At 44.9% G+C, this 24,748-nt stretch overlaps 1 protein-coding gene and 1 long non-coding RNA gene across 3 annotated transcripts in view; one reads left to right on the top strand and one right to left on the bottom strand.

Annotated features, from left to right (window-relative positions):
* Positions 1 to 6,145: 6,145 nt before the first annotated feature.
* Positions 6,146 to 24,748, bottom strand: part of LOC122682609 — a 41,373-nt gene continuing 22,770 nt past the window's right edge. For both annotated transcript variants that reach the window (XR_006337437.1, XR_006337436.1), the window contains exons 7-8: positions 24,326 to 24,449; positions 6,146 to 6,269 (exon numbers count right to left, since the gene is read on the bottom strand). This is a non-coding gene — a long non-coding RNA (uncharacterized LOC122682609). The remainder of the gene's footprint in view (positions 6,270 to 24,325; positions 24,450 to 24,748) is intronic.
* Positions 9,474 to 14,160, top strand: TDGF1 (teratocarcinoma-derived growth factor 1). The gene is made up of 6 exons (XM_043885541.1): positions 9,474 to 9,701; positions 10,441 to 10,493; positions 10,576 to 10,710; positions 11,180 to 11,294; positions 11,374 to 11,483; positions 13,167 to 14,160. The coding sequence occupies exons 1-6, from the start codon at positions 9,682 to 9,684 to the stop codon at positions 13,277 to 13,279; spliced, it is 546 nt and encodes a 181-aa protein (XP_043741476.1). The 5' UTR covers positions 9,474 to 9,681; the 3' UTR covers positions 13,280 to 14,160.

Genomic DNA, 24,748 nt, shown 5'->3' with positions numbered 1-24,748 from the left:
AATTAAACAGCACCTAAACAGATCTTCATAGACTGGAAGACTCAATATGACACAGATAGTAATTCTAAAGGATCAATGTGCTTTTATCAAAATCCTGGCAAAAATTTTTAGAAATTTAGAAAATGTTCTAAAAATTATGTGGAAATGTAAAAGGTCAAGAGTAGTTGCTATAAGCTTAAATATGGAAGGGAAATAACTTACTATGCTGAATATCAAGGACTTTTTAATTATAAAGTATAAAGCTACAGTATTAAAGACAGAATGAGATTGGTATAAGAAGAGAGAATAAGGCATTAGAAAAGAAAAAACGCTTCACACAAACACACGAACAACTGACTGCTAATGAAATGACATGATAGATCAGTATTATAGGAATGATCTTTTCAATTAGTGGTGCTGAATCTTTGTATAGATTTAATGCAATGGAATACTATACAGCAATTGAATATAAACAAGCTTCTACAAACAATATGGATTACTCTCATCAAAGAAGAGCAGAAAGAAGCAGAAATGCATGCACACTGATGGATATAAAAAGGTCAAAACCATGGAAACCCAACCTTTGGGATTAGAAATTTAAACAGTAAAAGCTCTGATGAAGACGGAGTGAGGGGTGGCTGTGAAAAAGCAGGAAGTAGACTTTTGGGGTTCTAGTAATACTCTTCTTCTTGACCTGGGTTGTGGTTCCATGGTTCTGACTTTGGAATAATTCGCTAACCTGTAACGCTAATTACCTGTAGACTTTTATCAATGTAAAACATACTTCAGTAAAAAAATTTTACCTGTTCATCTTATATTGCTGTACCAAATTCTCACAAATTCAGTGGCTTAATAGAATATCATTTATTCACAGTTCCCGTACATCAGATATCTATCCTAGATCAACTGAGTTTCCAGAGTGGGGAGCACCTCAAAGTGCCCAGGGTCATTTGCATACAGGAAATCTTCTCCCTGGAGCACTTTAACCCATCTCTGATACAGCCTGGGTTTTACACTTTGGCCTCCCTCCGTCCCTCCACTTGCATTTCATCCATTTCAAAACCATTAAGAGCTGTGAAGAATGCCTGAATGCAATCCGATACAAAATCCACTTAAGAAGCACTTTAAAATGAGATCCTCCAGGTCTTATGAAACCAAGTGGGACCCCAGCTCACCTTCCCAAGTCCCTTCAAAGAGTCTGTCTGCCCATCTATCTGTCTGTCTGTCCGGGGCCACTGACCTTGACCTGGTCAGGGGCCATCAGGAAATGATGGCTCCTTCCCCATCAGCAGGTTTTTGATAACACTAAAACGGTACTTGGAATACATTATTGGGCTCATCTTTTCTGGGGGAAGTGAGAAAGGAACTGTAGTCCAATCTAGGAGATCTCTGTCTCCTCTAGTATGCTCAGCAGAGTAAATATTTGATTAATTTGACTGAAAGGAGGAAAATTTTGGTGAGAATTCTAAACCATAGCCATGTTAAGAAGTCTAAATCAGAATCCCCCCTACCCTAACATGGTTTCCCGGTAACTGCATCAAGACTATTTCGTCTTGTACATTGTGACCTCTCTTGAATAAGTTGCCCAGAATTCAGCACTGCTTAGAGTATGTAAGATTCACTTCTTTTTTCCTTCACTGTTGCGGTCAGGGAGTTATTTTTTGTTGTATTTCCTAGCTCAGGCTAGGGGGCGCAAGTTGTTTTCCTTTGGAGCTTTTCAAAGACCTAGTCCACGCCCACCCCACCTTCTCATCTAGAAAGTAAGGCTGAAAGGTAATGTGTCAGCCACAGATGCGGCAGACAGAATAAGATTGAGCCACAAGGAAACCAGCACAGACAGACACTGCTCTAGAGGTTGGGGAAGGGAGATTTCCAGAAGTCCAGGTTTCTGGATCTCCTGGTGTGGGGGATAAGGCATAAGGAGAGGGGGCTGGTGAAAGACAAGAAAACTGGTAGTTAACAACAGGGTTGACAAAATGAGGGAAACTCCAGTTCAAATGTGCTCTCAGAACCACCTGCCAGTTCACAGGAAAAGAAATACAAGCATCCAGTAAACATAACAATGCAAACCCAAACAACAATGAGATACTATTTTCACAAACAGAATCAACAAAAATTAAGATGCTTGTTGTGGGACTTCCCTGGTGATCCAGTGCTTAAGATACTTTGCTTCCACCGTAGGGGGTACAGTTTCAATCCTCAGTCAGGAAACTAAGGTCCTAGTGGCGCTAGTAGTAAAGAACTTGCTTGCCAGTGCAGGAGATGTAAGAGACCTGGGTTCAATCTTGGGGTCGGGAAGATCCCCTGGAAGAGGGCATGGCAACCCACTCCAATATTCTTGCCTGGAGAATCCCATGGACAGAGGAACCTGGTAGGCTATGGTCCATTGGGCCACAAAGATTCAGACACAACTGAAGTGACTTAGCATGCATGCACAAGATGCTTGTTGCAGCCAGCTGATAAGGACCTGGGGGATGTGTGTGGAAGGGAGGAGAATGGAGACAGAGGAAATCAGCACAACCTTCTTGGAAAATAAATTTGGAAATGTCCTCCCTTTAACTAAACAATTCCAGCGCTAGAAGCTTACTGGCTAGATATATTTCCCAAAAATCACCAGGATATACATTCAAGGGAGCTCACTGTAAATGTAGAAACACACCAAGTGTTTCTTGATAAGATAGTTTATGTCTATATAGAAATTGTATGATATATCCTCCACCCTGCACACGTGCACGCACACACACACACACACACAGAGTCTCCTCCTAAGGCCTTCTCTGTCCCTCTTACCCAATTTCTATAACAGTATAGCATTAAACTGGCTCGTTTGAACAGTCTTCCCTTCTGAGACTGCAGAGTATTGAGAGCAAGAATCTATTCTTCTAAACCCCACAAATCTGTCTGTGCAAATACAGAAGGGGTTTCCAGTGACTATTTGCTAAGTTACCTGGTGAAAAGAGAAAGCCATTTACTTGTTGGTGAACGGGTAAGGGCTCCACTTCTGCCAACGTGTCAGTTGGGTTTTATCAGAAGCCGTTGGGTGCTGAGCTTGGCAGCATCCACATTCCTCAGCTGAAGTTCCCTAGCCTGGCTCGCTGTTCTTCTAGCCTGAGGAGACAATGACCGAGCCGATACACAACTGTCCCTAGGAGTCCTATGAAAAAAGTAGCCTTTGACCTTAAACCTCATCACCGTGCTGCAGAAATGGCTATTCTTCTTATTAACTATTTAGTTGAGGTTTAATTCTAAATGGTCGCAACCACTGAAACGCTGAATTGGCTTTTTAAAGCTAAAAACTTATCCTACCTCCAAAGGTGTTTTCTTCCTTGATATTGAGACAGACATTGGAAATCTCTGTTGGGATTACTTATTATTTTTTTTTGCTTCGACTATTCTTGGTTGGTTGGTTGGTTTTAAGTCAAATTCTTACTTGTGTATTTTAAACACACACACAACTCTCTTTTGCCCCGGGTTTTAATACAAGACAACTCAGAGTGTTGTTGAACCCAGGTTCACATGCCCAATACACGTTTAGGTTTGTTTGGCCTCTTTGTGCACTGGCACAGTAACTTGGGTTGGATGACAAAAGGGTGGTACTGAACCATCCTGAGACCAAGACCATCTGTCAGCGCCCTCCATAAGAGAGAATGTGGGCTGCCAGTGACTGGGAACCCCCTATTCCAGGGTCTCCTACACCAGACCCTCCATGGGTCTCTAACACGGTAATTACTGGCCAGAGGCTGGGTTCAGTTCAGTTCAGTCACTCAGTTGTGTCCGAATCTTTGCAATCCCATGGACTGCAGCACACCAGGCCTCCCTGTCCATCACCAACTCCCAAAGTTTACCCAAACTCATGTCCATTGAGTCGGTGATGCCATCCAACCATTTCATCCTCTGTCGTCCCCTTCTTCTCCTGCCCTCAATCTTTCCCAGCATTGGGGTCTTTTCAAATGAGTCAGTTCTTCGCATCAGGTGGCCAAAGTATTGGAGTTTCAGCTTCAACATCAGTCCTTCCAAAGAACACTCAGGACTAATCTCCTTTAGGATGGACTGGTTTGATCTCCTTGAAGTCCAAGGGACTCTCAAGAGTCTTCTCCAACCCCGCAGTTCAAAAGCATCAATTCTTTGGCGCTCAGCTTTCTTTATAGTCCAACTTTCACATCCATACATGACTACTGGAAAAACCATAGCCTTGACTAGATGGACCTTTGTTGGCAAAGTAATGTCTGCTTTTTAATATGCTGTCTAGGTTGGTCATAACTTTCCTTCCAAGGAGTAAGCGTCTTTTAATTTCATGGCTGCAATCACCATCTGCAGTGATTTTGGAGCCCCCAAAAATAAAGTCTGACACTGTTTCCACTGTTTCTCCATCTATTTGCCATGAAGTGATGGGACCAGATGCCATGATCTTAGTTTTCTGAATGTCGAGCTTTAAGCCAACTTTTTCACTCTCCTCTTTTACTTTCATCAAGAGGCTCTTAGTTCTTCTTGGCCTCTGTCAATTTCAGCAGTGACCGAGCAGAGGTGTCCAGTGACTGTCTCAGAGATGTCAATCAACTCCCCACCCAGAGACAGCAACACAACTACAATCATGACTGTCCTTTCTCCCCGACTGAGTGGTGGGTCACCTCTCATCACTGTGTCCCCAGAGCCCAGCCTTTGACCAGCAACACAGTAGCCTTGTTAAATACTTGAATGAACAGCCTGTGGGTCCCCAGCCCAATAGCAAATATCTAGCCACTCAGACACTTCAGCCCTCCCCTCCCCTCATCCTCTTCCTATCTTAAAACTTAGCCCAGATTCTGTCTATTGCATACACTAGACTTTCTCTGCCCTCTGTCCCTGTGGGGAACACAGATCTCTTCAATGAGCTCCAGCCTTTGGGTACGCAGAGATCCTGTGTGGGCTGCAGGCTGAATTCACACCAGTCATGCAAACGTCACCAGACTCAGGGCCTTGATTCCCTCCTGAAAACGAGGAGGTGATTTCCAGGGGTTCTAATCCAAGTTCTAAAAGTTCCACAAGAGCCCCTTTAAACAAGGAAGTGTCAGTGCAGGGGTGGTGTCCCTCTTCCAGTTCTGCCACGGACTTGCCCAGCCTCCATGGAAAAGACCTGTAAGTTCACAGATGGGAGTTCTTTGTTTCATCCATAAAGTGAGACTAACGTTGTCAATGCTGTTATCTGCTTAGTACATCGGATAGTTGAAGGCTGCGAAACACAAGGTGTCCTAAGAATGTACTGTTCCTTCTTTAAGCCTCAGTGCAGCTCCTGGGTTAGTTGATTAACCTTCTCTTCTGCACTGCCCTCCCCACATCCAGCTTCTGGAGCTTCAGGCCAAGTTCCTCATTCCGTCTGAATGTCAAAGTGACACCTGAAGCTTTTTAACAAGTTGGAAGGCCACACGGGGAGCTGATGCACAGCAGGAATTAGTCAGCCACTGTGGAGTAACTACCAGCTTTAAGTAAACAGGCTGCATCCCATTCCACCATTGCTCTGATGGGGACCTGCCTTCCAATAAAAATCATTTAAAATTCAATTCCCCCAAGAACTAAAATGCTGATGTAGAAGCAAATAAATGCTCTTCTTTAGCACCTGTGGACCTGTCACATTCACACAGGTGGACAGGAATGCTGAAAGAGTCTCCAATGCTGCAATTCGTTCTACCACGGGAAGCGGGCAGAGCACAGTCCTTAAAGAATGACACAGCCGTTGACAAAAACTGGAGATGACAGAAACTGGCTAGAGCAGACCAGGCCCAAGATGGTGGAAGATCTGATTTCTGGTAGCCTCATTATGAGCTCATTGTAATATATTAGCTTATGCTAAATGACACATCCAGTGGCACCATGACTGTTCTGAGAGGGAAGGCCAAAAAGGGGGCAGTGATCTAATTCCTCAAGATAGATGAAATAATCCTCCCACTAACCACCCCAGCATTTCGGGGCCACTCTTGCCTTCTGAGATGGACCGCATTCTGCCTGTGAAATATGCATTCCTGCTTTCACTTTGCTACGGCTCACTCTTGAATTCCTTCCTACTCAAAGCCAAGCACCTTCATTTGGTGGCCCATCCCAGGAACTCACCTGAGACCTGGGACATGACCATCCTTTTGGGCTACATTTTCCTGCAACTTCATTACAAAGTATATTAATAAATCTATAATTCTTACCTATCACTTTGCCTCTTACCGAATTCCTTCTGCACCAAGACATAAAGAACCTGAGCTTCATTAAGTCCTCAGATGAGTTGGGCTATTTCAGCAGTAGATAAAAGTTTCACATTTGTGTGCCTGGCAATATGAGGTAAACGCAGGGCTTTTACTTTAGAAATTAGGAGTAGATGATATTAAAAAACTACTCATGACTTCAGGGGCTTCCCTTGTAGCTCAGACAGTAAAGAATCTGCCTGCAATGGAGGGAACTCAGGTTTGATCCCTGGGTGGGGCAGATTCCCTGGAGAAGGGAATGGTTATCCACTCCAGTATTCTTGCTTGGGAAATTCCATGGACAGAGGAGCCTGGTAGGCTGCAGTCCATGGGGTCGCTGGGAGTCGGACACGACTGAGCGACTTCATTTTCACTTTTCACTTTTATGCATTGGAGAAGGAAATGGCAACCCACTCCAGTGTTCTTGCCTGGAGAATCCCAGGGACGGCAGAGCCTGGTGGGCTGCCGTCTATGGGGTGGCACAGAGTCGGACATGACTGAAGCAACTTAGCAGCAGCAGCAGCCAGTGTTCTTGCTTGGGAAATTCCATGGACAGAGGAGTCTGGCAGGCTACAGTCCATGGGGTTGCAAAAAGCAGGACACAAATGAGCGATTAACACTTTCACTTTCACTCATGACTTAGGATGTATTTAATAACAAACTAAGTGATCTGGAGCACTCAAGTGTTAGGTGAAAGTGTTACCAAACCCACGCTCAGCGGCTGTTTGCTCAAGAGTCCAATACTGAGAGATAAGTGTTGAATAAAAGGAAAGATAACCTTATTAAGGAAGCCAGCAACCCTGGAGAGACAGAGAATTGGGTCACAAAGAACCAAATCCCCGGGTTTGCTCAGAGATTACCCGGGGAAAAGAGGAAGGAGCTATGTGTAGGGGAAGAGGCAGTCTTTTAAATTCAGAGATGCCTGTCCCCATCACAAGGTTCCAAGTAGCCATCAGGTCTTGCTTGCAGTTGGAACAAATCCTTGGTCAGCTAGTCCTGGAGAGTAAGGAACAGAAGTGAGGCCTATAGAAAAACTACTCTTCAATCTTGATGTGCATCAACAGCTTTCTCTATGTGTAGCAAGCTAAGCCAAGCTAAGTTAGGCATAGTAAAAATTAAGAAATAGATTTGAAAGAGTTCCCTGGTGGCTCAGTAGTTAGAACTTCGCACTTCTACTGTTGGGGCATGCGTTTCATCCCTGATCAGGGAACTAAGGCCCAAAAGCCACTCAGTGCAGCCAAAGAAAAGAAAGAAAGAAAAAGAAATAGATTGCTGAGTTGCTGACAGTCCCTAGTTAGAGTCTCACTTCCTCAGTTACAACCCCCACTGTCAGATTTTCCTTCCATGTCTAGGGAAAAAGGGTGAAGAAGTCTTCTGTAATTTCAAGCTGAACATGGGCGACAAAGAATTGTTAGAGTGGAAGGATCTGACATGGTGTAAGAAATATTCTCTGGTTCCCTCACATGCCCACTGAGACTCCAAAAGATGCATCTCATTACTAACATTTTAAGTAATCATTTTTCAAAGACTCATCATGCCAATTATGATCCCCTTGACTAGAAGATAAAATTCCAATTTAAGAATTCCTTCAAGCATTGACCCACTCCCAGAGGAAACTCAAGAAAGTAGGTTAGTAAACCAATCTCATCCACCTTGAAATAGGGAAGTACTGTGGGCTAAGGTCTGTTGGAGCCAAGTAGCAGGTTGCGTCAGCGTCAGCTTGATTGTTTCAAGCCCAGTTAATCTTCAACTCCAGGGTCAGTTTTTTTCCCCATTCTCTTGAGGCCAATTCTTGGAATTGTGCTAGCCAGACATAGGGCTTCCCTGGTAGCTCAGTTGGTAAAGAATCCACCTGCAGTGTGGGTGACCTGGGTTCAGTCCCTGGGTTGGGAAGATCCCCTAGAGAAGGGAACTGCTATTCACTCCAGTATTCTGGCCTGGAGAATTCCATGGACTGTATAGACTATGGGGTCACAAAGAGTCGGGCACGACTGAGCCACTTTCACTTTCAGAGAATCAGTGCTGCTCAAGATGGAGCAGCTTATGTCATGGCGATAGTCTGGTCATCGTGCAGTTAGCCTTTTCCCTTTGGTGGCAGTTTTGGTATCTGCAATCCAGCTCAGGAATGTGCATCAGACACTGTTATCTGTCTCCTTCAGGGAGGAACTAAAGATTCTGTGACTCTATTGTCCTAATCATTAACTGCTTGAGCCTGCTCCTGTGTGACTTACAGGAGACAAGGGACACGGAGGGACTTTTTAGACCTGGGAAGGCCCCAAAGGGTCCTGCTCTGTTTCAAGAGGCCTCAGGGCTCAGGGACAAGTCTCTCCAGCAGCAGCGTCTGGAGCTTACTGAAATCACCAAATAAATACTTTTAGGGTAATCACAGGACACAGCTAAATCGCGTTAATTCTGGTGTCCTGGGAGGCAGGGCAGACTAAGAGGGGATGGAAGAGGCTGCACATTGAGCTCTGGGAGACTGTAAAATGCAATGAAACCCAGTGGCAAAGCTAAAATGGCCTCCCAGTCTAGACTGCCGTATTTCTACATCCTTTTCCTGGAGCAGGCCTGGCACCCGGGGCACAGGAAGGCGCAGGCCCCGGCCGGCCGGACACTCTGCCTCGCTGCCCACCTCCCCTAGCCCACCCACCCGCCTGGCGCCGGCTGTGCTTCCTTCCAGCCTCCCTTGCAATTCAGGTGCGCCTGGAATTTACACCCATTCACTCCAGCCGTGGCAGGAACCCCTTCCTGACCCTGAACTTCTGTCCTAACCCCAACTTTCCCTGAGTCCTCACCTTTCCCTCCCACCCGCGGAGACACACCCTTCTCGGACCACGGGCTCAACACACCTTTCCTGGGAAAACCAAAAATGAAAGCAAATTTCGGGAAATAAAACTTATAAAACATCAACTCCTTGGGAGACCCAAACTTGGTGTTTCCTGATTAAAGCAATACTTTTCCACCACCTCAATACAGTAATTGGTTTGCCTTTTTTTTTTTTTTTTAACAGCAAATCTGATATTTTTAACCCAAAACTAGTGATACAGACATTAGGGCTAATTAGCAACAGTTTTACAAGAATGGCCTTTTCCATTCTCTCTTTGTTTGGCCGCCTCGCAGCCTCTCACCTCCACCCCGGAGTGTTTAAGCATTGTAATGCGAACGGACGGCCGCCTCCCCGCCCACCGGAGGGTTGTCCCCACAACCCCTGGGCTTGCGACTGAGGAAGGCGAAATCTCCCTGAAGGTTACAGGCCAAGCGTTTGTTAGGACAGACCCATGCGGCATACCCTAGTCTCGCCGGACAGCCCGACTTCTGCTTCTAAGAACTTTGGGGGAAAGCATATTTCTCATCTGGGATATTTTTCCTTTAAAATGCTCTTTTTCACGTCAAGAAATTAACATTTTCCTTTGGGTGTTTTGGCAATGACTGTGAATTAAAGCCGGGTTAATATTTTTTCCCTTCTAAATTGTTAGGGGCCGCAGACCAGAGGAAGATGGAGTGCTTCTCTTACAGGTATGAACTGATCTTGAGTGTGAACCTTTTATTACTAGAGTTTGCCAGCTTAGGAAACGTGTTCTGTACCTCTGCGTTGTTTTATTTCATTTCGTTCAAACCTTAAAGAGCTGCCAACAGTGCTGCTGTTTTTCCAAAAGACCTGGAACTTAAAGTTGCATCTACCTTTGTTATTGGCTTTTATCATCATCTTCAGTCAGGTTACTGGCTCTGCCTGACATGACTAGTGGTTTCCTCCTCTTTTGTAAGAACAAGTCAATATTACAATGAAATTTAAAATATACGTCTGAGAAGGTTGACGTCATAGACAGGTTTTCAATATTTGGAAACCGTTAAGAATATTGGGAAATGTTTTTTAACCTTGAACATCTTTTAAATGACTGGTGTAAAAGAAATAGTTTGTGAACTGTGATTCATCAGTGACATTGAATGTCATCCAGCCATTTAAAATTACTATGAAAACTAGGTGCAGGAGAAAAATATGTGATATAGAAGGTAGAAGACACTTAAAATTATATGCATATGAGGATACGTATTGGAAAGAGTTGGAAATTAGTTGGACTTTATTCTCATCATCTTTCTTTGGATTGTTATATAAATTAATCATTTCAAAAGAGGCGGGGGAGGGGGGGAAGAAAGTGGTGCTGTAGGATTTCTCTCCCTAGTGGCCTGTGGTGTTAACTCAAAGGGATTTTATTTGCTTTGTTTTGCTAATGGAGGTCTGATTTCCTCTTCCTAGTGTGATTTTGATCATGGCCTTTTCCAGAGCACTTGAACTGGGATTAGTCGCTGGTAAGAGACTTTGTTCTTTTGATTACTAGCAATTTTCAAGTGGCCTGGAACATAGACTCAAGGAGTTAATTTTGTCATTCAGGATTGGGCGACCTTGAACTTGCCCGTCCGTCACAGGGAGAGCTGGCCTTCAGAGATGATGGCCTTTGGTCCCAAGAGGAGCCTGCAATTCGTCACCAGCCTTCCCAGTTTGTAGCATCCATGGGAATCCAAAAGAGTAAGACGTACCCACCTTAGATGTACAGTGTGGTATCTTTATGTGTTTTCTGAGTACTTGACACTTTCGCCTAAGACAGTGAGCATCTGATTCTGGAGCTGGGTAGATGGATGGTTGGACTGGTTTTGATTCTGGGGACAATACAGGCATGTACTTCACACTGCCTCCCCACCCCACCACAGAACACAGTTTCCCTCGCAGAACACAAGTTTCCCTCACCTGATCCCACTTCAGGCTGGGGATTCCAGGTACCACCACTGGATTGTGCATGAAAAAAGATTTCTCTGCTCAAAAGCACAGGTAGCCAAAGGAACACTAAAAAGCAGAGTCTTATTCAGTGAGATTTACAATGTTTAGACATCTGCAAACACTTTGGGGGAGATTAAGCCCTTGCTGCCATATTAACCTTTTAAAGGAACTCACTTTTCAGTCCCTCCACCCCTCTCAGCCACCTCTTCTTACATTTCAGGTAAGGAGCTGAACAGAACCTGCTGTTTAAATGGGGGAACCTGCATGCTGGGGTCCTTTTGTGCCTGTCCTCCCTCTTTCTATGGACGGAACTGTGAGCATGACTCTCGCAAAGAGTAAGTCCTTGAAAGGGGCTGGGGGCGGAGAGGGGAGGAGAAGTGGGGATTTAAAATCTGCATGTCCATTCCTCCTCAGGAACTGTGGGCCTGTGCCCCATGACACCTGGCTGCCCAGGAAGTGTTCCATGTGTAAATGCTGGCTTGGCCAGCTTCGCTGCTTTCCTCAGTCATTCCTACCTGGTTGTGGTAAGCAGAGGGTCCCCGCTTCTGCCCTCTCAGGTTAGTCAGTGGCCTGTGGACACTTAGTTAATAGGGTCTCTCCCCGTACTACATGGCTTGCTGGAGACTGTCAGCCAAAGGTCTGCTTGTAAAAGCATCAAGGACTCCAGACTGGATGTTCATCCTGGCACCCTTGATATTTACTTCCTCAGTATTTGGCTAGTTGTGCCACCTTTCAGGTGGAGAGTTACTTTGAGTCTCCCTGACACTTTATAAGCTGTGAAACTCTGTAGAGGAAAATAAACAAGAAAAGCCTTGGCCTCTTAAACACCAAGAGATGCGCTCTGGTGTTCCTTTATTTGGGCAGGGAGACCCAGACAGACTCTGGGGGTGGGGGGCAGCTCAGTTAGTGCCCATCCAAGAATGGGATTGCAAGTGAAGGCAGCCGTCTGCTAATTAATTTGCAAGTGAAAGTCGCTCGGTCGACTCCGGACTCTTTGCAACCCCAGAGACTATACAGTCCATGGAATTTTTCCAGGCCAGAATACAGATTCCCTTCTCCAGGGGATCTTCCCAACCCAGGGATCGAACCCAGGTCTCCTGCATTGCAGGCGGATTCTTTACCAGCTGAGCCACAGGGGAAGCCCAGAGTGGGGTTGGGGGAACCCAACTGCAAGTATTGTCCTTAAATTCCATGGGAGGATTTGAGCCCCCTTCTCCTTTCACAGGAGCTTCTTCATGGATCCTAAAAGGTCCCTGTACGGCACTCCCTGGTGATTGGTCTCAAAACCGTTTCACCTTGTTGATTTTCACTGATTTGAGGAAAACAATGACAGGAAGGGCAGGGACATAAAGGAGAACAAGAGGAAAGGGTTTGTTCCCTAACCCAATCTGAACCAGATTTCAGAGGCCACCCTAGTTCAGAGGGCTCTCCTAGTCCTGACCCTGCAGATGTTAGAAATTGAAAATATTCAACAAATTGAAAATGAAAACAAATGCTTCATTGAGTACAAGATGGGACACCGATCCAGGCAGGGATTGTCTTTTCTATTTGCATTGGGTATCAGACCCACATGGGCTTTCCTGGTGGCTCACGCGGAAAAGAATCCGCCTGCAGTGCTGGAGATCTGGGTTTGATTCCTGGGTTGGGAAGATCTCCTAGAGAAGGGAATGGCTACCCACTCCAGTATTCTTGCCTGGAGAAGTCCATGGACAGAGTAGCCTGGCGGGCTACAGTCCATGGGATTGCAGAGAGTTGGACATGACTGAGTGACAAACACACACACACAAATACACATACACATCAGACCCAGGGTAGGTGATTGGAAGGTGTGGGTGGAATGGTTGGATAGGTAGGGACCATATTTTCTCCTCAGAACTTAGGACCCAAAATGTGCTGTCTCCTTATCATCAGAGCCTAACCAAGTTCTGCCACATGCCAGCAATTACAGGCATCACCAGCTGGGTTAGATGACCAGGTCTGAGAAAGATCAGGTTAACAGTGGGCCTATGGCATCTTCTGTCAAAATATTTTTTCAGGGGAGTCTGACTGCACATAATTGGTAGGTACTGTTGATCCCATAAACACATTGTACTCAAATCTTGGACCCTAACTGCTTTGGGGCTCATGTAAATGATTCACATGTGTGGGCAGCAGGATAAAGTGCCAAGAGGGATCTCCTTTAATGACCAAGTGTCTCTACCTTCCAGACGGCCATGTGATGGATGAGCACCTCACAGCTTCCAGGACTCCAGAATTAACACCGTCTGCGTGTGCTCTTATGCTCCCTGGCATCTGCCTTGCTATACAAAGTTATTATTAACCCACATTTGTTTTTAACATTTGTCATGCAGATTTCAGGACCTGTAAAGGCTGTCTCTCTAATGTCCCAACTGAGAGATGGTAATTAGTTGCCTTGAAATAGTGAACAGATTTCCCTGTGGTCCCTAAAAAGATTTCCTTAAAGCACCAATTACTTTCCTCTGCCCTGCCCTCTCCAAAAAACTAATTAAAAAAAAAAAAGTAAGCCATATCACAGGAGTGCCTAACTCCTGTGTTTCTGATACATGTAACTGCCAAGGGCTTACAAATAATTTCCTTTAAACAACTGAATTCTATATTCAGATTATTAAAGGTTACTCTCAATGTGGAACTGAGCATAAAGCTTTGAATGGAGTTGATTGACATCAGTTAAGATGGTATCTTGGAAAGGAAGGACCTGTAAGGGGAGCAGAGGAGAAGGGAGGGGGCAGATATCCAAGGTGAGAGACAGGGTGCTAGAGTAATGGAGGTGTGCGTGTATCCTGGGTGACTAGGTAGAAAAGTGGGAGCAAATGGGAGAGATTTGAAAAAATAAAATGAATGTCTTGGTTGATCTGGTGGCTACAGAGAAGCAAGTTAAAAGGCTAAGTTGAAGGGCAAGTTTCTACCATCAATAGGAAGCTATATGAGACAAGGGTACCTGTTTTCTGAAGGCTTTGTAAAAAGAATAAAGTCTCCTTTAAAAAAAACTATCTAAATTCCCCCGATATATAAAGATTGCTTAATACATTATGATTTCTGTATACTGTGCGATTATTTCAATGGTGGTAAAAGAAAATGTTCACAGTGTGTTTAGTTGTAAGCCAGTGATAAAGCCATATATTGTAAAGCCCATTTAAAAAATATGTATCTGTTCTGTTCAGTAAAAGTGGGAAGTATGTTAACCAATGTGTGAACTGTGGTCATTTCTAGGTGGTAGCATTTTTCCTCCCACTTCTCTGTTTTCCGCAGTGAGGGCGTATTATTTTTGTTTTCATATGGAACGTGATGACTACAACAGGCTTAAAGCTGAGGGAAGTGGAAAGGCCAAGAGCTCAAGGTGGTGCCCAGTTTAGTTTGTGGCTTTGGTGTGTGTGCTCTGCTGGGAGGGACAAGATCTACTCCCATTATTTACATACTGTTGGATCCATAATTCGTGTTTTTCCAAATGAATGCCCTACAGAGGCAAAATTCCAAAAGAGTGGAATTTTCTTTTGTTTTTTGAAATATCCAGTGACGGAAGGTGAAATGGGATAAGCAAGGAAGCAGTGAGAGATACCACCAAGAGAGCTCAGAGCTGGAGCGTGGGCTGCCCAGTGGGGAGGGCTGGTCTTGCCACTTACTGGCAATGGGACCCAGTTTCCTAGTCTGAACCATGTTGGTCACTAAGCCACCGTGTTAGAACTAAGTGAACCAACTAAAATTCTAGCACAAAAAGTTTCTCAACAAGTGTCACAGTTCTCTACCTTCCTATTTACCACAAATTGCTTTAAAACATTTTTAGCCCAGAAATGGAACAAATTTTTTAAAAAGACCTCAGAGTATTGAAATAAGGCTTTCTCTCATTTGCATGAAACTGCTGTGATCCCTAACCGTAATGTGAACACAGTTGGGACTGTGTTTTCCAAACTTGGACATTCACATTCCACCTTATTTAGGCCACATCATCTGTGCTTAAAATTTTAATTTATATTCACTCATTTTTGTATTGTGGTAAAATATACATAACATAGAACTTATCATTTCAACCAATTTTTAAGTGTAAAGTTCAGTGACATTAAGTACATTCACACTATTGGGCAATCATCACCACCCTCCATTTCCACAACTTTTTCATCTTTTAAAGCTGAAACTCAATAACAACCCATTTTTCCTCCCCACAGCCCCTGGCAGCCAGTAGTCTATTTTGTGTCCATGAATTTATTCTAGACACCTCACATAAGTAGTCATACACATCCTTTTGTGACTGGCATATTTTACTTAGTATACTGTCTTCAAGGTTCACCCGTGTGTCAGAACTTCATTTCTTTTAAAAGGACAAATAATATTCCGTTATACATATATACCACATTTGGTTATCTATCCATTAATGGCCTTTGGTTTCTACCTTTTGGCTATTATGAATAATGTGATGTGAACATTGGTGTATAAATATATCTTCTAGTCCCTGCTTTCAGTTCTTTGATGTATAGACACACAAGTAGAATTGCTGGATCATATCATAATTCTGTTTTAATTTTGTAAAGAACTACTGTACATTTCTCGCAACAGTTTCACCATTTTACATGCCCATCAGCAATGCATAAATATTCCAATTTTCCTGCACCCTATTGCTTTCTGGGCACTGCTTTTATTTTTTTCATAATGGCTATCCTAGTGGGTATGGAGTAGTATCTTATGTGGTTTTGATTTGCATTTCCTTAGTGATTGGTGATCTTGAATATCTATCCACTTATTTTTTCAAGTGCTTTTTACTTGTCCAAAACGATAGCATTTGTGAAGCCTGAATAATTTATACCAGTCCCTAAATTTTAAAAAACAAAAATGAATAACAATAGCATTCACCTGTATCTATCTAAAATCATGAACCAAAAGTACATTCTGAGAAATGGTGTTCAAGGGGATGCAGAAGACTCTAGATTCTACCCTCAAAAGCCTTACAGACTTCTCAAAGCGTCCACATGGGAAACAATAAAGACACACCTGTGTCCACACTAGCTCGAAAGCATTTTGCCCTCTGGCCCTGTTACTGGAAGTGGGTGGATTTGCCCTGGGTCACTCAAAACACTGTTGCTGACCCAGAGGCCTGACATCAGAGAAGGGCTTCTTGCATAAGAACTCAACCTTAACCTTGCAATACGACCACCTTTAAAATACCATCTTTAGAATATTTAACGACTTAAAATGTGTAAAACACAATGTCAGGTGAGAAAGACAGAGTATAGTGTAGCTTCAACTAGAGTTCATAAAAGGTAAGAAACATGAAAATATTGAAACCGTCGTTTCCAAGTAGAGGGATTATGGGTAAATTTTCATCTTGTTTTCTAAGCTAACTACAATTTCACATAACTGATTTTACAATGGGAAGTTAAGATTTTGTAAAGAGTAAAGGCAAGAATTATTTATAATGTTTATATTTGTGAGGTTACAAATTTGTGAGGTCCATGGAAGTGTTCATGGGAGAGCGAGGCAGTTAGCCAGGGACAACTATGAAATTACAGGGGAAAAAAATCTACTTCAAGATGAGTGGTTAGATGGAGAAAGATTGTCTCTATTTCAGTGAAAATCATGACAGATTTATGTGATGACAACGTCAATAAATAGAAGGAAGCGAGAGGAAACCACAGCACAGGGAAAAATGGTTACTCTGGGATGAGTCTTGGGTCAGGTTCCCAGGAAGCTGAGCTGTGGGTGTTCAGAAGGAGCTTCCTGGGAGGAGCTCCTGAAAACAACACTTTCAGGGAGCTGCCTTCGGGAAGAAGTTAACTGCACTGTTGCTATGCAGCAGAGACGCTATGTGTAACAGGCCTCAACAGATGCCGTGGGAGCTCCAGGACTGGGATGGCCCTTCAGAGCTGTCTCCTGTTGAGGTAAGGGCCAGATCTTCGGACTTCCGAGTCAACAACTCAGTAGGGAGGTTCCTCAAAAAGCTGAAAATAGAGTTGCCATATGATCCAGCAATCCCACTCCTGGGCCTATATTTGGACAAAATTTGAAAAGATACTTGCACCTCTATGTTCATAGCTGCACTATTTACAACAGCCAAGACATGGAAGCAACCAAAATATCCAACAGCTGAATGGATAAAGATGTGGTACATATATATACACATAAATACAATGGGATATTACTCAGCCATAAAAATGAAACAATGCCATTTGCAGCAATGCGGATGGTCCCAGAGACGATCACACAAAGTGTAATAATTTAGAAAGAGACAAATACCATATCATATCTCCTATATAGGGAATTTAAAATATAACACAAATGAACTTATCTATAAAACAGGCTCACAGACATACAGAAGACTTGTGGATGCCAAGGGGGACGGGTAGGGGAGGGATAGATTGAGAGTTGGAACTGGCAGATACAAATTATTGTATATAGGATGGATAAACAATGAGGTCCTGCTATATAGCACAAGGAACTATAGTCAATATCCTGTAATAAACCACAAATGGAAAAGAAAAAAAATTCAATATCCACCTTGGCAGAGGTACAGCTGGGCCGGGATAATACAAGCATCTCACAAGGGGTAGGGTGATAAATATAATGTGTGCCTCCACCCCTCCTTCCCCTTCTACTTTTCCTGTCTCCCCACACCTACACCAACTACTGTGGGGGAAGGACCACTCTGTGAGCTGAATCCCCTGACAGGTCTCTCATGGATTCCATAACACTCCAACACCCTGATTTGTTTTCCTGTCTGTCTCCCGCACTGGTCTGTCTGCATCCTCAACCCCTGGGTGCCAAACCTCCAGGGACCCTAGAGCTGCTCTGTAGATACTGTAGATGGAGGAGGGAGGGAGGAGGGAGGGAAAAAGGGGGAGGAAGGCAGGAAAGGAACTAGTTCCTTATCGTCTCCTTTCTCATTAACAGCTGCATTAAAGACAATTAACACTTCTGGAGACCATCTCCTATATCCCCATCGAGAGGGAAGATGATAAAGACAGGAAGAACAGGCAGCATGCTGTTTGACAAAAGTGACCTCAGTATGGTCTGTGGCTCCTTCAGAGAAGAGGGCCCTCCCCAGCTGTGGTTGCTTCCAGGAGCCTCTGCAACTCCCAGGAGACTTGGCCCACCTCACCCACTAGGTCAACTCTGATCAGGGGGAAAAAATAAAATGAAGAAAAGAAAGCAGAAGAGGGAGGTCACAATTCTTCTCCTAAGTGATACAGCACTTCTAAGCCACACAATTATTTCTTATGTTGAATGCGTGATGTAAATTAACCTATCACAGATTAACCCCAGTTGCACAGGGAGCCCTCCATGCAGCAGGAATCAGAAGACAAGTGCGATATTATCTAATTCCCGATCACTCTGGTTTATTTTTATTCAGAAAAAAAAAAAAAAAATCCAAGGACTACAGACTAGATACGTTAGCACATAATCAATGTCAATCAGAAAAACTGACATTATTATAGGATTTACCAGACTAGCCCATCAAAATAGAACCCATGTGCTATGAGAAGAAAATCAAATTTTGTTTGGAATCATGAAAAGTAAGATGTTCATTTTTCTATAGTACTTGGAGATATTTGGATAAAATGTGTTTCCCACTCTGAAGTGTGTCCCAGTTATAGAAACATATCCCAGTTATAAACAGAAATGTCAACTGCCCCATCCGACAAAACACAGCTTCCATTAGATTCTTTGCCTAAGACCCTTCCCTCAAAGCTTTGGCTCTGTCTCCACTCACAGTTGCTGACGGTCTTGGCTTCATCTCTGCCAGCCTAGGCACAGCCTAACCAAGGGTCCGAGTCACCCCAAGTCCAACATTCCTCCCTCTCTGGGCAGGGGAGGGAGGAAAGTCCAAAAAGGAAGGTAAAACTAATTGCCTTGTAACTCCATGAGCTTCTAAAAGCCCCAAGTTAGAAGCATCAGGTAATATAGCAATAGGTGATGTGCACTCCAGCCAGGTAAGAGAGTCAATTTCTAGGCTCTGCCCACTTCTGATGTCTATGTCAGAAGCTTTCTCTATCTCTTTTATACTTTAATAAAACCTTATTACACCAAAGCTCTGAGCGATCAAGCCTCGTCTCTGGCCCCAGATTGATTTCTTCCCCTCCAGAGGCCAAGAATCCTGGCGTCTTTCGTGGTTCAGCAACAACCTTTCACAGGAAACATAGGAAGCTCATTGTTTTCTCTGCAAGAGTCACTCTGCACAGCTATCTGGAGCTAGTTCAGAGTTCAGCTGTGCCTCATCTCATTTCTTAGGAGAAGGAATGACAGTTGCCTGGTGCACGCTGGTCTGCAGGGCCAGCGACCACATCTAGTGTGTAGTGTTGGGAAGACTGCACCATCTCCCAGGATGGCCGTGTTACTGGTCCCCAGCCTCCTTCCAACTTGAAACTGCTAGGTGGGCAGACCTGACTGATGTTCTTTGAAATGGATGTGGCCCTTCCCCTAGTGCCTATCAATCACTGAGGCAGGTGCTCTCACTGGGAAATGAGTTGTTCCAACCACCCATTGAAAAATGGCCAAAAGGAGGCTCAGAGCCATAGGCACTCAACAGATACACATGCTCCTGGAGATCATGAAGTAGATTGGATAATTCTTATTGAAGAGCCACTTTTCCCTTTGGCCCTGGAAGAAGCCAAGTAAGCCCTTTCCTGCACACAGGGAAGAAAAGCCTCCTCCTTGGGTGGGGCCTCTGCTGGGAAGAGGAGGAGTGATGAGAAAGAAGGGCCTTTAAAGAGGATGGAGAAGAGCAGGAAACCACAGACACACCTTTTCAGGCTGCCAAGTGCTGGCCGTCCAAAGCTTGGTCTTTTTCCCAGCACAGTGGATTTGGACTCCAACGGCCTAGGAGCAAGTCTCACCCCCTCCATTGCCAGCAAGTTGTCTCAAGGCCTGAGCCTCCGTGTGCTGTGGGCAGAATGAGGGCCCAGGCAGGCTGCTCATCGTCGTCCCCACCAGCACCAGTGCCAGCGTGTAAGTGGTGCTCAAGAAAGGTTTTGGAAGGGAGGCGGGGAGGTCCCACCATCATGCTTCTCAGGAATCAGATCTCTTCCTATAAGTCTCTTCCAAACAGTTTTCCCTCTGGCTGCCTCACTGCAGCATGTGCTAAACATCCCTGGCCAAACACGGGACAGAGCTGAGCACGTGGCCTGGTTCTAAAACAATGGCTTTAGAAAATTGGTAGATGAGGTTCTCATTTTAATGGGATCATTAAGAGGATTGTATCCCTTTCTTCTTTCCTTCCTTTTATTATTCTTCTGCAGTAGTTTTGGCAAAGCATTTCAGAGTTCAACCCCCACACAGCAGTACTGAGTAACTTGAGTTCACACCTCAGGGTATCTCCTTCAGCTCCCAACGCCCTTCTGCTCCACTCCTGGGCAAGACACCTGGCATGACGGGAGGTGGCCAGGCTCATCTAAGCCTTTGTGTGCACAGCCTCGGGAGATATTTGGACTAAAATCCAGTAGATGATTTCCCTGAATATATCAGGAGTAGTGCATTTTTTTTGCTGCCCTTGCCTGAAAACAATGTTTCCACCTGCCCAAGGTGGCAGCCCCAGCAAGTAGAGAGGTCCATCCTTCCCCAAGGTGAGGGCAAAGACCAGGCCCATCTCCTGGCTCCCAGGCTGGAGGTGAAGGGACAGCAGCTGCCTGGGACTCAGCTCTCTGCCCTAGCTAGCCTCTTCATCATCTTTTTTTTTCCATAGGGTTTTTTGGTTTTGGCTGAGCTGGGTCTTCATTGCTCCAGGCAGACTTCTCTCTAGTTGTGGCAAGCAGGGCCTATTCTATAGTTGTGGTACCGAGGCTTCTCATTGCAGTGGCTTCTTTTGTTGCAACCTGAAGAAGGGAATGGCTACCCATCCCAGTATTCTTGCTTGGAGAATCCCATGGACAGAGGAGCCTGGCAGGCTACAGTCCAGGGGGTCACAAAGAGTCAGATATGACTAAGCACGCATACCCCACACTGTAGTATAATTGAATAAATAGTACTCATTGTATTAATTGGGACAATTCATTTAACCCCTCTGGTTCTTAATATTTTCATAACAGCTTCCAATACTCATCCATCTATTGTGGACTTACTTTGCCAGGAACTTTGCTAGAAAATGTGTACATACTTGTGATCCCATTTGATGCTTTCAACGATAGTGTTGAGTAACTATTATTACCTCCATTTCACAGTGAAAGAAACTGAGACTCAGAGAGGGTGACTGACCTGCCCAAGGCTACACAGCTGGTAGGTGAAGACAGATTCCAACACTGACTCCACATTCCAGGTCCTTAAACCACATCCTCCATCCCTAGCCCCATCTCATCCCCAAAATATGCGTTTGAATCAAATTAAATCTACTGTTACTGATTTTCTTGAGCTAACAAACATTTAGTAGGGGAAAAAATGCTTGCTGTATGCAAATTGTGAAAGGAGCGTGACAAGGGTGAATATTGTCACCCTGCTTATTTAACTTATATGCAGAGTACATCATGCAAAATGCCAGGCTGGATTGATCACAGCCCCACACAATTGCCAGGAGAAATATCAACAGCCTCAGTTATGCAGATGATACTACTCTAATGGCAGAAAGTGAAGAGGAACTAAAGAGCCTCTTGTAGAAGGTGAAAGAGGACAGTGAAAGAGCTGGCTTAAAACTCAACATTCAAAAAATGAAGATCATGGCATCCAGTCCCCTCACTTCATAGCAAATAGAAGGGGAAAAGTGGAAGGAGGGACAGATTTTATTGTCTTGGGCTCCAAAATCACTGCATATGGTGACTGCAGCCATGAAATTAAGATGCTTGCTCCTTGGAAGGAAAGCTATGACAAACCTAGATAGTGTATTAAAAAGCAGAGACATCACTTTGCTAACAAAGGTTCATATAGTCAAAGCTATGATTTTTCCAGTGGTCATGTATGGATGTGAGCGTTGGGCCAAAAGAAGGCTGAGTGACAAAGAATTGATGCGTTCAAACCGTGGTGCTGGAGAAGACTCTTGAGAGGCCCTTGGACAGCAAGGAGATCAAGCCAGTCAATCCTAAAGGAAATCAGTCCTGAATATTCACTGGGAAAGACTGATGCTGAAGCTGAAGCTCCAATACTTTGGCTCCCTGATGCAAAGAGCCAACTCTTTGGAAAAGACCGTGATGCTGGGAAAGATTGAAGGCAGCAGAGGATAAGATGGCTAGATGGCATCACTGATGCAATGGACATGAATTCGAACAGACTCTGGGAGATAGTGAAGGACAGGGAAGCTTGATGTACCACAGTCCACGGGGTCACAGAGTCAGACACAGCTTAGCAACTGAACAACAGCAACGAAGCATTGTCCTAGATGCTTGGGGCAGACACACCATGACGCACAGGACATAACCCCCACAGACCATGGTGCCCACAGCCTGGGGTGTAGAGAGACAACTACACAGAGGGGAAAAGTACAGAGCAGGTGGTGCTAAATATGGAGCAAATGGAAATACTCAGGTTCAGCGTTCAACTCTGAAACAATAGCATTATCACTCTGTGGGGAATAAATCCCCTCTTTATGCAGCAAGTCACATCTCGTCACTGCAGCGAGCAGACCATCATCAGGAAATCCGGGAGAGCACGGGGTCCTGACTGTGGGTGGAGGGAGGCCCTCGGGTTCAGCTGCTGGGATCACCGCTGTGCAGAGGCAGCCCCGGCTGGGTGCTGGCTCCCAGACCACCAGCTGCCCTCCTGACAGAGGGCATCAGCATACCATCCTCTGCATACCTATTTTCACCCACCCGCATCCCGGGCGGGGAGTGGAGGAGGCGTTCCATCACAGGGTCACCGACCCGACCCCCCTCCATGCGGCCAGCCTCGGGGCTGGCCAGAGAGCGGCGGCTGCGTGGGCCGCACCCCGCCCTTCCCAAGCTGTACCCTTGAAACGTAAGGACGTGCTTGGCCAGACATGCCTGGACTCAGCAGCCTCATTTTTGGTGGCTGGAAAGAGTTCATAAAGTCCTTGCCCAGAATAATTTTCCCCACGGCACTGCTGGAGAATCTGTCTCCATTCTCGTTTTTCTGTACAGAATGGCACGCAAGACTGTGAAAACGCTGGTAGAATCCAGGCAGCTTAGTCACTGGCACCCACTCCCCACCAAGCAAGCACAGCTTATCTGAAGGTAATGGAATATGGATCAGACTCATAAAGGAGTGGAAAAGGTCAGGCCAAGAGAGACACAGTCCCAGGCCCTGTCAACTTCACAACTCTTATCTTTGGCAAAGCACCATTCTAAATGAGGTTCTTAAGGATAAGCCGCCAGGGCATAGATAAATGCATCACAAAATGGTCCTGTGGTCCTGACCACATGAAGGCATGTGAAGTGTCAGAGGGAAGCTTCTGTCAGAGTTCGCCGTAGCTGTCTCTTGGAGAAATGACAGTTCTTGGCTCTGTATCAGCTGGGGCCTGCAGTGGGCAAGGGTCTTGGGAAATGGGGCTTGTGGGTCAGTGATTCTGTGAAGTCCTGTCCTGCCTCTGCCTGGTGCTCAGGGGCTGGCTCACCAACACAGTCTTTCTTCATCAACCTCCACCCCCTCTCCAGAGGGTCAGCCTCATTCCCAGGCTCATCTTACGCCTTTTGTCATCTTGGCCTTACTTCTTACCACTTTTCCTAACCCTTGTTGATAACTCATTAGACAATGTGATTGAAAGCACTTTGTACATTAAAAAACCTCCTACAAAGTCAATATGAAATGTTCAGCTGTTCAGGGTCACAGTCATATCTCAGGGTTCCCAGCCTCTTCATCAGGTCAGGCAGAGCCTGGAAGTAAAGAATTGGCCCTGGAAAAGGAATTGCTGAGAGAAGAGGGAGGGAGATGAAAGATGGTAAGCTACTTCTTATTTAACCTCCCCATGGGTCCCAGTGAAGGAGCACAGGTTTAAGGCTAAAGTCATCCAGAGATGACAAAGTCAGGGACACAGTGCTGCTGGGGACTGCTAACAGAGCTTCCAGACCTCTCTTGGGTTTGGCCGAGTCACCCAAAGACCTCTTTGCTTGTGGTGACTATATTTCACGTTTCATGTATGTTTAGTATCTAAGTCACGTCTGACTCTTTTGCAACCCCATGGACTGTAGCCCGCCAGGCTCCTCTGTCCGTGGAATTTTCCAGGCAAGAATACTGGAGTGCGTTGCCATTTTCTTCCCCAAGAGGATCTTCCCAATCTAGGGATCGAACCTACATCTCCTGCATTGGCAGGCAGATTCGTTACTGCTGAGCCACCACGGAAAAAAGACAGATAATAATCTTTAAGTAGAGGCATCCTCAAGTGTGGATCAGGTTACACAATGTTAATCATATGTTACATGGATATTTACTATTTATATCCTATGTGCCTAATATATAGGTCAATTTCAACCAGGTACAAACATACCAGCTTCAACAGCACTTGCAGACTTTGAGATCAGACTGACTTAGGTTTGAGCCTCAGCTGTGCCACTTCCAGCTGTGAGATCATAGGCTTGTTGTTCAGTCTTTCCCAGACTTGGTTTTCATGTCTATAAAATAGGGACAAGAACCTCGTGTGAGGATAATCGGTAAAGAACTACAATATAGCATCACATGCTTCACAATAGAACGTACACAAATATTAGTATCATCTTTCTCTGCCCCGCTCATAGAAAACTAGTCTCCTCTCAGTTCAGTTCAGTCATTCAGTCGCGTCCGACTCTTTGCGATTTGTGCTGCATGTACCGCAGCATGCCAGGCTTCCCTGTCCATCACCAACTCCCAGAACTTACACAAACTCATGTCCATTGAGTCAGTGATGCCATCCAACCATCTCATCCTCTGTTGC

Source organism: Cervus elaphus, chromosome 24 (genome assembly GCF_910594005.1).
Source record: "Cervus elaphus chromosome 24, mCerEla1.1, whole genome shotgun sequence".
Taxonomy (NCBI): domain Eukaryota; kingdom Metazoa; phylum Chordata; class Mammalia; order Artiodactyla; family Cervidae; genus Cervus; species Cervus elaphus.
This window is presented reverse-complemented; position numbering and strand designations above follow the sequence as displayed.